Here is an 18985-nt window from a genome sequence, read left to right as displayed (position 1 = left end):
CAAAGCTGTGCAATTCTTTCGAATGTATTAATTAAACGGAATCGCGCCATGTTGAAAGTTTAATTCAAATAGATGCGCCCGGCATTGTACCGTTTAGCAAGTTTTGTAGTTTAAGTTTTTTTCAATTATTTTTATTTCTATCAAACAATATTGTAAAACTGAAAATACGCAAAGTTAAAATTAATCATACCTTATCGCGCTTGATAAAAAAAAAATGTTTTTCACTCATAATACGACATTATGAAATGATAAAAAGATTAATATTTCTATCATAATTTCTTTCGACTTCGCACAGTACAATCTGCAACATAATTATTATCGATTTTGCAAAACTTAATTTGTAGCATTAGCGGTCCGTCATATTTCTCAGCAAATGAAGATGGACGATTGTTCTTCGCAGGAACTTCGAATATGAGGCGGGGGATTATAACCGACGAGTCCGCTTCGTGATGGCGCACGATCCGAATCAGCTTGTCCTTCACGTGGCGGGTTACGGCGAATTGAACATTAAACCGGAAAGCGGGAGCGGCGGATTGCTGGGTAGCTCCAGCAGTTTAGCCCCACCGGTGGGTTCGCCTGGTCTTATGAGAAGCAAGAGCGATCACCGTCTCGCCTCGCAATACAGGCAGCAAGAAGAGGAACGACTGGCCAGGAATCGATACGTTCCCGAATACGAGTAACTATCGCTACTTCTTACGTCTCTCTTCTCGAGAGTGCTCGAATATCCGAGTATTATTTCCCGATATCACTAGCGGTGTGAAAAATCAATTGCTTTCGTACTGCTATTCTAAACATCGTGAGCCCATCTGTTTGCAAGCACGAATCAAATCTTATCTATCGTTGCCGTGCTCTATTTCTTTCTAATATTGATTTATAGAAAAATATTGTGACAACTTATTTATTTTTTGTATAGAATACTTGCTGCAAAAGACTATTACGTTTCTTCATATTGCAACCGTGACATCAGCTTATAAAACGATAGAAATTTCTCCGAAAGTAATATCATACATACATATATACTTCGTAGAGTTTGGGGAATATGAAATACCGATTAGGGAGGGCAAGAACCATTGGGTACGAGATAGAACTTTTTTTCACAAAAAAAAAAACTGTCTATATGTTTCGACTTTTCGACCAGTACCAGTGTAAGTAGATTATAAAAATAAATGTCCAGACACAGGGAGACCATTTCTTCCGCTATTTATTAGTGAGATCAATTTGTCTCGGAGCCGATTTAAAACTGCAAGACGTTCAATGGAGACAAGAAGTGTCCTTGGATCGTTGGACGATCCGAGATCGAGTGCCACTCCTTAATTTATAGCGCCGAGATTCAGTCTGTTTTCGAAACGATAAATCAGCCGTCGTGAAAATTCGCAATTTTATTTACGGAACGAGGACGTGTCGCGCTAATACATCTGTAAGATGACCATGAACAATTTGCTGCTCGTACAATCGTGGCCGATATATTTCTTCGAGAATCGACTCGTGGAGTAAAAGCGTTCCAGGCACACGCGCGACGTTTTATTGTTTATTACTACGAAGGTGTAACAGATTGAACCGATAATACCATGGCTTTTTGCTGCGAGGCGTTAGATAATGGAACGTATTAATATTCTACTCGCGCAACAACAGAAACGACGCAGGAATGCCATCGGCGCGCAACAATGATTGGTACGTGCCTAGCAAGTCCGGGAGGAGCGTATATTTACGGTACGATTAGACTAATCAGATTAAAATCGAATATCTTTCTCTCGGATCCTTTTAATCGGATACTTTTTGAGACAGCTATTATAATTTTGAATATATTAACTTTGCTCAGATTTAATTTTACTAGCAGTCTTCACTGCACCCTTCATAATGTTAATTATTTTCTAAATTACAATTTTCACATGTTTCTTTTACATACAACGTATTAAATAATATAAGTGCGACTATTAATTTTAATTGAAAGTCGTGATGTAGGGAAAAATATTGCATTTTAATTAATAATGTTTCAATGTTTGATAAAAGGTACATTTGACGGAAAATAATTTCAATCGATGGTCAGATTTCTCACAAATGTATTTATTAATATTTATATCTTAAAAAGAATTAAAATGACCATAAAACTCTTTTAATATACTAAATTTAAAAATATTATAATAATATAGCTCGTAATATGCAAAGCAATATGTAAAAATAAACCAACAATCAATCAAATGTAAGATGTTGATAGTAAAGATGGTAAAGTTGAAAAGTAAAGATGGTAACAGAGTCATCTTTGTTAATAAGGATTATCGTATTAATAAATTAATTGACATTTCATTCTAAATTTCGTTCTAAATTTGTTAGTCTTATTTTTACATATAAGTTTATACAACGTCAAAAATTTCCTGCAACAGACTTTATTTATTTTGAAACATGTCGAGGAAAAGTGCACTTTCTGCAAATATCTCGCATGTTTATTCTGGCGTAAGTTATAAATACGCTTGCATTTTCTCATTTCCTTCGTCTCTCTTTTTCTTCCTCTTTTTTCTTTCTTCTTCTTTCTTTCTTCTTCTATTCCGATTCAAAGGAACCGCTTAAAAAACGTTAACGTCTTTAACTTGGAATAAAGGGTCGGGTATAGACGCGTCGGGTTTAATTGCTGTCTGTTTCATACAATGTCGGTCGTTAGAACGTCTCGTGAGGCCGTTTTATTAAGCAGCCTCGTCAAAATGTAAATTAAATGCTTCAGGTACGCGCGAGCACGTACTTTTTAATAATTAACGCTCTCGCGTACTGGAAAGACCTGCTTTACATGCGGCAATCGCGGCTGCCCTGCCTCGTGCCGTCTGTATTCCGTTTGTTATATAATTACGCCAATCGTGATCGTTTTGCCCGATTATTAGAGAAAATACCATTATTTGCCGTGGTGAAGGTCTCATCAATTTGTCGATCGCGCGCGAACCAGATATCGCTCGAATTGTAAATGAATCTCGTGCGATGCATTTTCACTGTATGCGAAACGTACGCGCGTTGCGGTGTTTATTTTTGACACTTGCCTTGTGATATTCGAGTGAAAATTCCATTATTCGTACTTTTTTTTTTCACAATACGTTCTGAAAAGCGCGCGTTTCAATCGCTCTCTTTTTGCGTCACGTGAAAAAACTGAAATATACAAACGACCGTTATTGCCGTCGGAATTTCTGGCGTGTGTACTTTGCCAGCGTTTTGAAGCGTGACAACGCCTGATATCATATCATGGAAATGTAGCTAAATGGTTAAGTACTTAAAATCGATAATACTCGATGATACTACAAATATATAGTGCAAATGCAGATAGACGGATTAAAAACTCAAGAGATTTTATATGAAACGTATCCGTATATGTTTTATTTATACATATTTTTATACAATTGTAACAAATAACTTATATATTATTAAGAGATTATTTAGTGTCATATATTAAGTAAAATTATTATTTAGATTTATTTAGATCAAGATAATTTTGTAGTTATTTAATAATTTAATAACATTTATTTAACAATTTATAAATTTAAAATGAAATGTCTTAACGTTCTTAATTAATTAAATAGTTAATTAGAAAGTTACTTTTATAAAAACTTTATATTATCTACATTTCCTCATAATACTGTACTGTTGAAATAATTAATACTTTAAGAAGCTATTGTTTGCTGCTTCTTAAAGTATTAATTGTTTGAAGGATTCTTAAAACTCTCACTTAAAAATGCAAGACGTCAACTTTTTTAATAATTACAATCCTCGGTCTAAAAGCAGTCAACTCTCAAAGCTCACATCTAATTATTTATCTTTGGCCATCCGCTTTCGGCGGATTTTATTGCAATCCGTGAAACAAGAGGACTTCTCGCAGAGGATTTTGTGGAACGCGATATTGCAATTCCTTCAATAAATTGCTGACGCTTTAAATGTAATTAAAAAATTGACACATATCCCGATTCTCTTAACAATTTTTGATAAAGATCATTATTGTATAGAGTGAGTATACATATCCTGTTTCGAAGTCTGTCTATTGATTTTTCGCTACGCGTACAACTGCCACACAATTATTCTTGTAAATTGATTAGTAAAGAACATTGTTTTTTCTCACGTTTTCTTTTATTGAAAAAAGAAGAGAGAAGAAACAGCATACAGAATTTTTTAATTTTTATAAGCAAATTAAATCTTTTTTTATTAAATGCAAGAACCAAACTTGTTATTTTTTAAATTTTATAAGCGCATGTAATGAATTAGATATTTTTTATTAAATGCAAGAATCAAACTTGTTATTTAATTGAAATTTTTTATTCAGTTTTTTTGTTAAATCTTTAAATACCTTTTAGCACTATTATAATTTCTTAGAATTGATTTCAACGAACGAATCCAAATTAAAATTCAGTTTTCAAATCATTAAAATTCAGGTTTCAAACAATCCTTTAGTTAAAAAAATTTTCACATATACATACATTCTTTTGCTATTGGAATATTACGTATGGCACCGTCGTTAACAGTATTCTTTGATGTTTAAACGATTAAAAGATAAGGGCGAAAATTTGATAGCACTTATCAGTGAGATTCGGGAGAATATCATGGAAGATGATATAGGAGTAGAAGATGGAGGTTCTCTAATATCATTTCGTCCTGTCATCGCAATCCTCTCGAATCGAACAGAGATAATCTCACTATAAAGCAGATCACATTTCAGCCTAGGTAGGGCTTGTCATTGACCTCCCTCCCTTGTCATAATTTCAAGTGACGTATATCAGAGACACGTGTTCTTGTGAGATCTGTCCATGAAAATGATAAGTTGTTATTCGTCTTCAGGGAGAAGGGAATTTATTTTTTTATTTCTCACACGATCCAAGTTGATACTTGTGTCTGACCTTTGACTGACTTGATCTACTTACACTGTATCCCGTAATATCTAATATAAGATAGACATCTTAAAGCCTTTTCTTATGTAATCTATATAACGTTAAATAAGACTACGATATTAATATTATTTATAAAAAATTTTCACATTTGAAAACATATTCATTAGCATATTAATATCGAGCAAGGTTTATTAAAGATTAATATGGGATAAACACACACACACATATATATATATATCGGGAGAATATATTTCATTTCAAATATACTTTGATTTTTTATTACATAAGCAAGATTTTTTAATCGGTCCCGCAAAAAATTTTAAAAAAGGTAAAAAGAAGTGAAATAATTTAGAAGTAAATGAAAAAGCGAGTAAAAGGCATGAAATAAAAATTATTTTAAAAATTGTGAAAATTACCTGAATTATATTATGTATGTTTACTCTCGTTTTAAGTTTTAAGTGATATCATTTCAAGCGGAGAAATAAAATCTTTTTTAAAAATACTTTTTTTAAAAATACAAACTTAAAAAATTTATGTTTATTTCTGAATTGTGTAGCGGTATCGGTATCGATAAAAGACCTATGCTGAGCACTGAATGTGCACCTCATGATGTACATCAACAAATTTAGCTCATTACTTAATGTGCCGCGAATTGAAAAAGATTGAAAAATACTGTCTTAAAATTTTACTACAAATCATTAAAGATTAATTCTTGATTTGACAAGAAACACTTGTTTTTCGAACGGTCAAAAGCATCTAATTGTAAAGCTACTTATTCCAATAATAGTATATCGATCCGCTTCCAATTCGTGAAAGTGAATTGCTAATTGTGTAAGTAGAAATCACTGATTTCTCCAAATCCAGAATCACTTTCTCGGCAACGGTCTTAATTAATTGACGTCATCGCAGTACGCGTGTGTATGCGTGTGTGTATATGTGTATGCCAGGTACGATGCCCCGGAGTACGAGGTACCCAGGAACAAGTCCAGGTATAGAAGTCGATTTATGCGGCATCGGGACGGTGACGATTCCGACGGTGACACCAGATCAACGGTGAGATTCACGTCGGCGCCGCCGGAGTCGTCCAGCTTACGGGAACGCGTTCTGGACACGGAGGATGCCGCACGCGGTCCTTTGTCCGGTATATTTCGCTTGACAGACTCGCCACGAGTCATGAAGAAGCTGCAGGAATGCGAGCGAGCTGGCAAGCGGAAAAAGGAGGAACCGGTTAGTCAGCCCATGCCGCAACCACAACCACCTAAACCGCAGGTTAGAACAACAAATTTCTGGCAGCATAAGTATTAAGGTCTTCAGAGCTAAAATGGGTCAAGATCGAAAATTCCAATTTAGTTGTGCTTTTGTATCTGAAAATTAATCTTGTGGATGAGACTTCGCAGAAAATCCAATTTGTTTTAGCTCTGAACTAGCTTGTTTAATTGAAATTATTTAGCAGATAATATATAATACATTGCCCGTATAAAAAATATCCGCGATAATTGCGAACGAAAGGAATTTAATATTTACGTAGGACTAAATGCGGTGAAGAAGTTGTTGCCTAATTTTGATCAAAGTAATGATATCGTTTTTTGCACGAATTGCATTTAATATGGTGATTCGTTAACAAGAGTTTGAGAATAATACAATTGCTGTATTTTTGGTAAGTATACATACATTCTACATATTTTTCTATACTTCTATGGTAAATAATTAATTGTAAATAATTAATCTGTCAAATAAAAGTCAAGATTATTATTAATATTGCAAATATTTAACATTATAGTGGGTTTTGTTAGACAAACTCAACGCGACGTTGAATATCTCGAAATAAAATATGACATTAAACGTATAACACGCACGTTTTCGAGTAAAAAATTGTTATACATGTCATAAATATATACAGCTTTCATCGCTAATAAAAATTCAAGGTGACAACGTAATCCAGATACATTTGCTATACGCATACGAAATACTTTTATGTTATATACGAATTTTTATATTATATATGAATTCTATGTAAGGCCTCTCTCAACCCTTCGTATATAAGCCGTCTTAGGTCGCTCAGTTCTTATATTGGGATATCGATTTGCTTTCCTCCCATAAGCATCCGTTGTTATGATAGGTTTCGCATTAAAAACGTGACTGCCTCTAGCGCAGTGTCATTATTTTAGTAATGTGTACTCGAGCCGAAAAATCCCTGTAAAATTATAGCGATGTAGAGATAATACTGAAGAATATATGAGCGCAGCTATTGATAAAAGCTACATTGATACATTGTTTCGCGTTTCGTGAGAACAATAATTTTATAAAAATTCGCATCAATAGATCCGTATCAATCGACGTATAATCCTCAACGGACATCCGTGTTTTTTTATCGATGTAACACATGGTTACATTATTGACCTATTTGTTTTTCTCCCTCTACGTTCATATTTTAAATATTGATGCAGCACGGAGCTTAGTTGATTGAATCGAACAATCGAGCAATCGTTCGGCATCTATATGTAAATCCTCTGGCCGGCATAATTTTTTTTACGCCGAAAAATGTACATCCTCGACAGAGAAGAGTATCAGTGAATTTAATCGCCGTTCCCTGCTTATCGATATATCGTATATCATCGCGTCGTATCAATATTTAAACGGCTAAACGTCAACGATACAGTTAATTTACGGCCATGAGTGTGTTCAGTGAATGTTATTTAATCAGTCTTGTACATACTTTTAGAAAACACTCGGAAAAAATATTGAGATCTCTCTAATTTGATAACACGCACACTGTAAAAAAATTACATGTAGAATTACAATAATTATACTGAATTTTAGGACTTATTATTACAGATATATATTTACACAAGTAAAGTTACAATTTTATTTATTTGTAAAATGTAACAACAAATAAAATTTTTTTTTACAGTAATTAAATAATTTGCAAAAATAAATTTAGAATTGAAATTAAGTTTATACTTGTAGAAATATTTACATAATAATTCGCCAACGAATTACATACAATTTTTCTTAAGCTATGTATAAATGTAAAAACATAATATGTGTGATATTACTCTCTACTATATTATATTATATTTTTTAAACTTGAAACTTTTGTACATTTTATTGTAATTTTCTGTTTCGTAAAAATTTCAATTTTAGATGTTTTCACTATAAAATGTATAATTTTTATATTAATGCAATTTTACAAATTTTTTTTACAGTGCGGATATTAATAATACACAAAATCTGAATATTAATAATACACGAAAATCTGAAGTAACATTTTCTCGTGAAACAAAAAATTCTGCATTTTCTTTTCAATTTATATGATAAGGTTAGAAAATTTGAAAAAATATATAAATTATGATAACATATTAAAATAATCTCTTAAATTGAACGATTCTCTGATTTAGTTTATAAATTTTGATATTGAGCTAACAATGGATAATTACATAATTAAATAATTAATTAATTACATGGAAAGGACTTCTGCTAAAGTATATGTATACAAATTTAGTTAGATACAGATTCCAAAATAATTTTGTTGAGCCATCAAATTAATTATATGGGAAAGTCATGTTGAGCAATATTGCAAAAAATTTTGACATTAACCAATTTGAACGTCTTATATAATAAAACTCTCAAACTTATATATATATATATATATATATATATATATATATATAATTTGAGAATTTTATTTTATATATATATATATATATAGTTGCTAAAATGTCAACATTTTTCAACATTACTCATCATGCTTGAGATTTCTACATAATTATTTAATGGTCCAACAAAATTATTTTTAGATCCGTATCTATATTTAAATTTTGAGATATTTCAGCAAAATTCTTCTTTCCGTGTAAGAACACGACTTAAATGGGTGTTTGTGAATTTGACGACATCGTATTTATTTTTGACAGTGATACCTCCGCACTTTTGCGCAAAGGAATCCCTTATTATGGCAGGAGAAATAAATGGATGGGCGCACGAACTCTCCATGCTGACGGCCAGTGCAACGAACGAAATTGTTCGATGTCGCGCATCCCATTGTTCGGATGATAGCGGCTGATGTCAAAACGCTCAATGAACGTACAAACACAAACATTAACTTGTACATGTAACGAAAACTGTTATCTTAATCCACGATGATTTATATGAAGTGCTACATACAATATAATGACGAATGAGTGTCATTCCTACGAACACGGTCAACAAAGTGCCAATCATTATATGAAATATATAGCGTCAATTTTTTATGATTTCGCGCATATCAGTAAAGCGATAGCTAATATAATATACGTGTGATATATAGTTAGGATATTGATGATAGTGATAGAGAGAAAGAATAATATATCGAGTGAGTTGACCCATATCATCGAACGTTGTATTTTATATGAAATACTGCGAATGTAAGGTAACAATACAGTAATTTTACACTTTTATTATTACGTTTCATCATTATACACCACCCACTTAATCCCATATCACGCACACCTGCTTATTATCGTACTCGCGAGGGGCTCGCGGGACGCATCATATAATTACTGTGCCGATTCACGTATTAGCCACCTGTCGCGTACGTGTCATAACGTTGCATTTAAATGCACGTGTGGATTTCGCGGCCCCAATAAATCGCTCGGCGCATCGAGCGGCTGGCGCGAACGGACATCCCCGATCGTAAACCCCTCGGCCACTCGAAGGGAATGATTCGGATTGCAAATCACGAAGGGAATTGAGCGAGGTTCGATCGCGATTATACCGTAATGGAATGTGACGGAACGCCGCAGTAATTCTCGCCATAAGTGATTTTTTGACACGCAGGTACAAGTGAGAAAGGTACCGACCGCGATGGCGAGACAGACAAGCGAGGATGACGAGATCTCGAGGATCAAGAAGCAGAACAAGAATGCCGCGGCGACTGCCGTCCACACCGAGACGGTGGAGGAGAGACAGCCGACTTCGATACCCGCCCCCGTTCATCCGCCGCCACGAGAACTTCCGGAACGGGAACCGGAGGAACAGCCGGTCAGAAGACCGGCTATTGTCAGGTAAACGAACAAATCTATCAAATTTTGTTATAAAAATTCCAATAAGTTAAAGACCGTTAAATGAATGAAAAATGCTAAACCCAGTCGTGGTCAGATATTGGTGGAGCAATGTTTTTCACATTAAATTCTTTGTAATACATTTTAAGATGCTAGTAGATCTGTTTTTTATTACTGCACTTTCTGAACTGGTGCACACAAATATACGTTTGTTTCACTTCAACTTATTGCACCAGTTCAGAGTGCAGCAATAAAAAACAGACCTATTATCAAAGCCACGATCAATTTAAGAGATCGATTTGTGAGATTATTATTTCAGTTTGTGATTGCATTGCAAATCTGATAGTAATCTGTGAGCAATTTATATAACTGAAAGATGTGTATTTGAAAATTTACATAGAAATATTAAGCATTATCTTAATTTTATCATTAGTATCTCGATCGTATAATTTGATGTTTTCTTATTTATTTGATAAAAATTTCAGCAAAATTGACATCAAACAATTATTCAGTTAAAAAGTTCTATATAAAAAAATTAATATATCCAATAAACGTGTGATTATCTATAAAAACATTTTCATATCTTATAACATTTTTAAAAATTTGTCATATTTCAAATTTATAAAGATTTCTGAAGCAATACATTAAACTTTTTCAGATTTTACAAGTTTTTCCTTTAAAAATTATAGAATGAGAAAACGTAGAAGTTTTAAAATATTTCAAAATTCACGTATATGAACAATTCTATAAAAAAATGTAAACTTTCTTGTGGCACTTCTGAAAAGTACTTCAATTTGTATAAAAGATCTGAGAAACTTTCTAAAAAGTTATAAAATTACAGAAACCTGAAATCTACATAAAAATTCTGAAAAATTGTATACAGAATTCTAAGAAAAATTTTCATCAGAATGCGCGCAACGATGTATAAGTGGAATGACACAATAGTTCTCTAATCAGAACTTGACGTTGCCTTGGAACGTCGTACCGAAACCGTGTTTACAAAATTAAGACAATCGCGACGTGGAAAACTCATTAAAACTACTTTACTTGATTCTGGTGAAAACTATTTATTAAGAACGGTAAATCAACACGGTTCCCTTTCGAAGGAACGAAAGACTCGAAGATCTGTTTGCACACGTAGATATTAATCACGCCGACGGTAACCACGAGTCAACTAGCAGTACTCGCGTTACATCGAACTTGAGCCTGGAGTTCGCGGCGCGACGTTGTTACGGCGCAAACAAGTAACTTGTTCGAGTTCTCTGCGTTATTAACATGCTTGTTTGCAATATTGTTGCTCGCGCAGGAGAACTTCGGAAACTCACGCACCCCCCGCGGCCAGGAGTGCCTCATCGGACTCGAGCACCGGATCCGAGAGCTCGGGAGGATCAGGGATACGCAGTACGGGCGCGCCGTTCACGGCCGAGGAGATGAAACAGAAGTACCTGTCAAGAGCACCCCCGACTAGCACGACGACCACCATCTCCACTACAACCGGTAGAGAGCCATCGAACACTGCCCCGCCGACTCCCAGACCGCCGTTTCAGAGCCGTTTTTTAGGCGCAGGTAATTAAGTAGATAATTATTAATACAATTCTTCAGAATTTTAGAATGTTATCGATGTTGAATTATACTGTGCTATTGATACGTAAATTTTATGTTCAAGAAAATAGGTTACTCTTAATCAATGTAATAATAAACATTTTAATGACAAGACATTTATAATTTGGATCTTTATAAATAAAATCTAACTATTAACTTGAAAGAAAAGAAGAAAGTAACACGATCGAATTCAATCCTGTTGACTAAAGGCATAGTTAAGCGCACAATGACCTTACACACTTGCATGTCAAACTTCATGCACGATAGCGTTCTAGGGTTAAAATCGAAAGTTTCAAAACAGACGAGACAGTAGTTAAGTTTAAAATTAACAGGTAATATTGCGAACGACGATGCTATTAAAAAATTACTTCTTTTGTGAGAAAGAAATATTTCAAATTCTTTTACTTGTCAAGAATAGACTTTTTTGAGATGATAAAATACTTGTAAATTCAGAAATTAATGACTTCTTGCTATTAATATAATTAATGCAACGACATAAGATTTTGTTGTCGATTCTTTTTTACTGGGAGACTTTTATGCTTGAAGGACTTTCTTTAATTACCAAAAGGAGAAAACAATTGCAATTTAATAGATGCATATACAACGCTGGCTGCAAATCCAGCAGGGTTGTGCATAGAATTTATTTACATGTTGCAGTGGAATAGGGAACAATGCAATGCGTAGTAATCGAAGGGATGACCCTTTTATCATGTTCGTAGCTAGAACCCGTTCTACCCGCGACACGTCCCAATTTCGTTGTACGCCTATTACCCATTGTTTATACGAGGAGAATTGAAAGCACGTCTCTACTCGCTTCGTACGCTAATCCCGCCTAGCTCATCTATTGTGTTGTACTTCTCAGTACTCCGTCGAACACCTCGCGAAAATTGGATGTACAGACAAAATTTGTGTTTAACCTTCTGCCTCTATTCCATGAAACTTAATTCGCACAGAAAACTCCGTAGAAATGCTAAAACAAGACTTCCAATATGTAAAATTAAGTAAAATGATATTACGTTTCTTTTTTACATTGTCTGACATTAGTTAAATATTTAAATAGCTAGATTATTTGAAATTCTGATTTAAAAAATGTTCTGATGAAAAAGTTTGTGAAAATTTAGAATCTGGGTGAAAAATTATTTTAATAAGAAGTAGATACGTTTTAAAAAATAATTAAGATAAAATGATAAAATTTTTATTTAATCTATAGAATTTATTGTTAAATATAAATATTGACTTTATTGAACCGTCGTTATTTACTGTTTCGTATACATATATGATATTCACTTTTATACGAAAAGTATAAATTTTCAATTCCAATCACTTTTTGGTACGGAGACTGTACCTGACTCAACTTTAACAAACAAACATTGGGCTTGATGTAGAAGGCGGTCCGTATTCGATTGCGGATGTCCACATATCCATCACAATCGCCCTGCAATTCCGTATGCGAAGGGTGTGCGTAAAACACTGCTGCGCGGAGCGCCACCCGAATGTGCAACGAATTGCAGCGTTGCAATTCGAAAATGTAATCGCGATGGCAAGCCCGGTGCGATATTCCAAGATTCGGAAATTCATTGAAACTGGCAAGCCACCGGCAAGCAAAGGCGCGGAACAGTACGCGGCACGATAATTATGTTATCCATTCAGCGCTCTTAGTTAATGTTGTCGCTTCGCTTTTCCGGCGCTGTATCCTGGTTGTCATATCTCCGCTGAAACTCACGTTAAGTCGGAGGCAACATATTTCGCCGTAAGCGAGACACGCAGGCGGACATGGCGATATTCGCGCTACTACCTCTTGTTTCCGACCTCTTCCGCTGGTCGATATGATCAGTCCGCTTTCGCGTCGCGTTTCCGTCAACTGTGAACATGTAGATGACATAAAGGAAAGACAACTCTCTTCCTGAGATTGCATAAATGCATATTCCTATGCACCGCGACAGGTCCTCACCGCTTGTCGCTCATCTCATCCTTTATGTGATTGTGTTCCTTAGTTCAACATTACGACATTTCCTTATATTAAAGTCAAGACTAATTTTCCTATAGAATGGAAAATAACTTCGATCATGAAAAAAAATTCTAAAATATATTTATTAAAGGTGCTTAAATCTTATTTTTTAAGCTGATTCTGACATTAATTATAAATCGATTAATCGATGTACGCTTGTTACGACAGCCAATTAGAAATGTCAAGAGTATCACTCGCAAGAAGCTTGCAATTGACTTGCGACTAATGTTGAATTAGCTTTACCGTTAATCATTTATCATTAATTATGAAGTGCATACTGATTGTAAAAAAAGGAAAATAATTGCAATTATTATCTATGATTTAATTATAATTCAGTCATTTTCGATTCCAACTATATATTTTTTGGCAAAACTAAATTATTATTACTGCATTATAGCAATAATAAAAATGTATGCTAATTGTAATCATTTTACGATGCAATTATGGTCACAAATACCAAATACTTTTTTTTCGGTGCAGGGAATTCATCGTAATTGTAAATTAAATTCTATAATTCCATCAAGAGATTAAAAATGGAAATCGTACCAACATGAATTTTTGGATTTTTAGGTAACCGTGCGGCTCCACCACCGCCGGTTCAGACGTCGCGTGAGGAACCAGTGGCGAAGAAGAAGGAAGAGGAGGAGGATGAAGATGAAGAGACAAGCAGCTCTTCCGAGGAGACCGAGTCGGACACAGAGGAAGAGTCGGAAACAGACGGTCATCCGTCCAAGACTACTCCAACTACGACTTCCGCTGCTTCTCAAGATCGTCAGAGAAGCGAATCCGCCATGGCGCGCACTGACATTGGACCTCTTCTTGCTCGCAGCGCTGAAGCTAGGAGAGGAAGCAAGGAAGATTCGCCTTCCACCAGGCAAGTATCTTTTATTTCTAAGAACGGATCCATATGATAAGTGAGAAATTTAATCCCCAACTAATATATTATAATTATAAAAAAGAAAGTGTCAATTTTGATCTCGAAAAAAAATATCTTGGAAACTTTTGGCTATTTTATTCTATATAATTGTAAATAAAAAGTTACGGTAAAGCTACATTTTAAATTACGTTTTAATGTATGTAAGAAATAATATTTATTTATATTACAATTGTGATATCGTATCACAGAAATTTATTCATAGCAGTTGATAATTGATACCTTTTCAAATCTTCACTCGTTCGTGTTATCAAAATATATGAAACGTACATTATATAATAACACAATAAAGATTATAAAAAGAATTGATAGTTGAGGTGAAATTAATAGGTAAGGTCCTTAATAAAAGGATGGAATATTAGGAAATTTTCTGCAGAAGTTATATTTATCATAATGCAAATCAAAAAATGTAAAATTAAATATATTTACTTATTCAATATCTGAATTTTTTTCCTTTTTTCATTTGAAATTGAAAAGATTAGTTGCAATTCTGTCTTTTTTTTTACTCTTCTTTGACACATAGTTCTCAAGCTATTATATCAATCTATTCTCTCTCTCTCTCTCTCTCTCTCTCTCTCTCTCTCTCTCTCTCTCTCTCTCCCCTCGGCACTCAAAAATCCGATGTTGCCAATTTGCGTTCACAGAAACTATCACAGAGTTTCCGTGTGTTAACGCGTGTTTATTTGCGCTCGTTACGAGAACGGCAACATCGCGCGCACGCATCCCAACGTTCTCTTCCGTCGCTTTCGAGAGCATGCGAATACGCTCACTCGCGCTGAATTTCAAAGTAACCTTACCCCACCCTTTCTCTCAACAGTCGCAATCTCCTAGCCCGAAACTGTGGCCTAAGGAAACGAGAGGCGGTTGAGAGAACAGGGAGAGACCAGGCAAAGCCGTAAGTGCTTTCCCTGGCCTGACCCGACTGACTCCCTCCGGCTTTTGTAAAAGAATCACGTGGCTCGTTCCCCATTGCACCCCCTGCTATCAGAAACTTTCCACGTAGCGTTGCGGAAACTGATTAGCCGCTCAGTCTGGCGATGAATTGTAATACATTAGGACGCGTAAATTTGATCGTGAGCACGCATTTGCCCTCGAGAAGCGCGTGATAGAACGGTACATCCATTTTCCATCTAAGAAATCAGTTAACCTTTATTTTTATTAATTGATTGCTCAATTAAAATGTTATTCAGCACACTTTGCTCAAATTTATTCCTGCTAAAAATCTGTTCTATAATTTAGTTTATCGTTAGTCGATTAATTGTCATCATTATATCTGCAGATTGTATAAAATTATAAAGTGACGTCGTGTACTCGTCGTTTATTTCTTATGTAACTGAAAATCAAATTAACTAGATGTTGAATTAACTCGAGATATATAGAATAAGATAAATACATGTGGTAACATCCACCGAAGCTCATTAATCGTGCAATCTCGCGTCTCAGTCCTAATGGAAGACGCGCGATAAGCTTGCTTAACAGCCAGTAGCAGTTAGGAAATAAACGTGACCTCAATCTTAAAGAGAGAAAGATTATGGAAGCCGATGTGCTATTGTATACGTCCCTCGATAGGTTGCGTTCTCGAAAACGCAATCAGGTCAGACCCTAAAAGCACTTATTCCTTAGTAGTAGTAGTACTAGTAGTAGTAGTAGTAATAGTAGTAGTATTAAACCAAAAGTCCAGAATAAAGAGAGAAAATTCCTACCGATCACTCGTGTCTCAGGTATTCGTCACCGAGGGGCAGCCCCGCGCAATCCGTGACGACGATGACGGCGACGATGACGACGCCGAGCGGCGGCGGCGGCGGCGGCGCCGCGATGACGACGACGTCGACGCCGGGCGGCTACACCAGCAGGTTCGTAGCGCACGTAGCTCACGGTCAAACGACTGCTCATGATGAGGCCACTTCTAATTCCAGTAACCCCCTCGACCGTAATCGTTTTAGGGCGTTTAGCGCGGACGGTACCGACGAAAGGTGCTCGGCCGATCGCGTCGACGACGCTAAAGTAATCGCGGCTACGGCTACGGTCGCGGATTCCGCTTATGACATCGACGCCGACGGGGACGCGCTTAAACCACAGGCGACGAACACTAGCTCGGCACAAACGGACGTTATTACGGACAAATCGACCACCTCATCCACCTCTTCCTACCTCGCGATAAGCGAACCCGAAAGTCTCCTCGGGAATAGCCGCGGCGACAGTCGAGTTACGAGTGTGACGCCCGAAGACGACGACGCATTAGTGCAAGATCGTTCTGAGAACGAAGAGAGTCGCAGCCGGGACGAATCTACTCTCGCGATTGAAGATGATTCCGACACGAGAAGAGACGCCACAGAAGAAATGATATCTGAAAAGCGTGACTTTGAGGACGCTCCTAGTTTCTTCCGAATCATCGTAGAAGACGTTGATGCGTCTGTCGCCGAGAAGTCTATGTTGGATTCTACGAATCAAATCGTTGAGATGATCGACGAGATCGAGCGCAGAGATCGCTCGAGATCGAAAGAGTCTCACAGCATTTCTGAATGTTCGAGTTCCGTTAGTGGCCGAACGATGTCCTACAGCGAATCGGAGAGTGATTCCGAAAGTGGCTCCGAGGAGGAAGACGAGTCTCGAGATGAAAACTGCAACGTGAAAAATGAGAAAAAGGAGAATAAGAAGGACGATAAAAATTACGATAACGATAATGCGGAAAGCGAGGCTAACGAGGAGAATAAAGAGTCCTCGAACTCCGACAGTGACGAGGAAACTACGGTACTGAGTATTAGCTCGAACATCCAAGGCGAAAGCAGCGCGACTCCTGACGATCATTACGAGAGGGATATGAAACGCCGAAGCGCCTCTATAATCGACGAGAAGAGCATCGAGGAGATGTTCGACGACAATGGCTGGGTGGTGGCGGAGCAGGATTTAGAGCAGGATTTACCGAACGATCTGCGAACGGTATCCACGATCCTGTTAGATTTTCCTGAATCTACGGTCGATCGCCCATCTGAACAGACTGCGAGCTCTATCGGCGACGTCAACGACGCAGCAGGGACACGTACCGATGAAATTATTCCAAAAATTGACGAAGAGAGACACAACGAGACGTCTAGCTTCGAGGATTCCTCCATACGGTCGAGCGTCACCATCGACGACGCTGAGATGGTTCCCTCGAGCGAATGGCAAGGGTTCGAGGTTTCATCGAGAAGTCGCGTGTACAGACAGAGCAGTCTGGGTAAGAACGGATGGCTGGTCTCCGACGAGTCGGAAAGCGAGTCCGATCGGGCAACCTCTCCAATTGAAGCTTCTTCCGATCGAGGCGTCACTAGAACCGAGTCCGCGAACGAAGCGATTGGGTTCGACGGGATCGAAGATACGGGCGACATCGACGAGAACGGGTGGGTTATACTTGACGACGATGACGACGACGATGACGATGACAACGGTGAGCTCGACGAAGAGCTCGTAGAAGCTAGCAGCGCGCAAGAGAACACGATTTGTTCTCAAACGATTGACTTCGTAGACTCAAAAACTAACATTGAGAATGGTGCGTTAGTCGTGGACGTTAAGCGGTCGAAGGGCACCGAGCAGTCAGGGCCCGACGAGCACGAGGAAACGCCTGGTGCCAGTATGAGTGTACCGATGCAAATGGTAACCACCGTCTTCTGTGTGTCCGTACTGTGTTACAGCATTCTAACGAATCTGTTCCCCTAAATCCGTCGAGCTCTCTCCCTGACGTTACGCAAATACAAGTATCCTCCGGGTCCTCCCGCACTTTCTCTTTGTCTCCCGCGTCGTCTCGGATTCGGCATTCAGGATGAAAGACCGTGGACTTTGCACAAGCTTACGCAGTAATTGACGGGACTGTCTTGCCGCGAGTAACGATGCAGCAGTTTTCCGAGGGGAATACTCCATCTCTCGTTTACTTCACCAAAATGTTCCCAGCAAACACCAATTAACCGGAACATAACTATTAGTCATAATTTCACACTCAATAATATAATTGTAATGCGATGTATTATATTACAGTTATATTGTTGAGTGGAAAATTATAACAGTCGTGTTACTGTTGGTGTTTGCTGGATTAACTTAATATTGTGCTTAAATTGTGATTAAACTTTTGATTTATTTCGTAAGACGTATAATTTGTAGAAATTTCGTAGATTGTATGATATTTAATTCATATTGTAGCTTTTTAAATTGTTTGGCTCTTTTACCGCTTAACTGAAATAAAAGAAAATAGTTTCAAAGCTATTACTAATTAATTATTTAACAAATTATGCGAGTATTAACGAATACCATTATACACATCCGAGTTCCAATTAATATCATAAAAAATAATCATATTTCAATTAATTTTTGAAACTAAACATTTCGGAATCAAACAACATAAAATAATTAATCGATTGATAATATTACGATAGGAAATTTGAGGGTAATAACGAGATTGCAGAGAAATGTAAATCGAAAAGACTGCTGCTCGAAACTCACGCATCTCCTTTGACCGACGTCGTAAAAAGGCCTGTCGGAGAATATTTACGAAACGTAGCTATTTGTCCACGCTATGCAC

General features: G+C 36.7%; 1 protein-coding gene across 4 annotated transcripts in view; it reads left to right on the top strand.

Moving 5' to 3' along the window:
• Positions 1-18985, top strand: part of tn (tripartite motif containing protein thin) — a 76186-nt gene that overhangs the window by 44203 nt on the left and 12998 nt on the right. For 3 of the 4 annotated variants that reach the window (XM_087413897.1, XM_087413898.1, XM_087413896.1), the window contains 7 exons: positions 401-676; positions 5801-6122; positions 9666-9892; positions 11196-11455; positions 14070-14373; positions 16155-16286; positions 16377-18066. In XM_087413897.1, the coding sequence (XP_087270023.1) occupies positions 401-676; positions 5801-6122; positions 9666-9892; positions 11196-11455; positions 14070-14373; positions 16155-16286; positions 16377-18066 (3211 nt within the window). Of the gene's footprint in view, positions 1-400; positions 677-5800; positions 6123-9665; positions 9893-11195; positions 11456-14069; positions 14374-16154; positions 18067-18985 lie in introns of all 4 variants that reach the window. The other variant, XM_087413899.1, reaches the window with a different exon arrangement.

This window comes from Acromyrmex echinatior, chromosome 15 (assembly GCF_024713525.1).
Source record: "Acromyrmex echinatior isolate Ae372 chromosome 15, ASM2471352v2, whole genome shotgun sequence".
Classification (NCBI taxonomy): domain Eukaryota; kingdom Metazoa; phylum Arthropoda; class Insecta; order Hymenoptera; family Formicidae; genus Acromyrmex; species Acromyrmex echinatior.
This window is presented reverse-complemented; position numbering and strand designations above follow the sequence as displayed.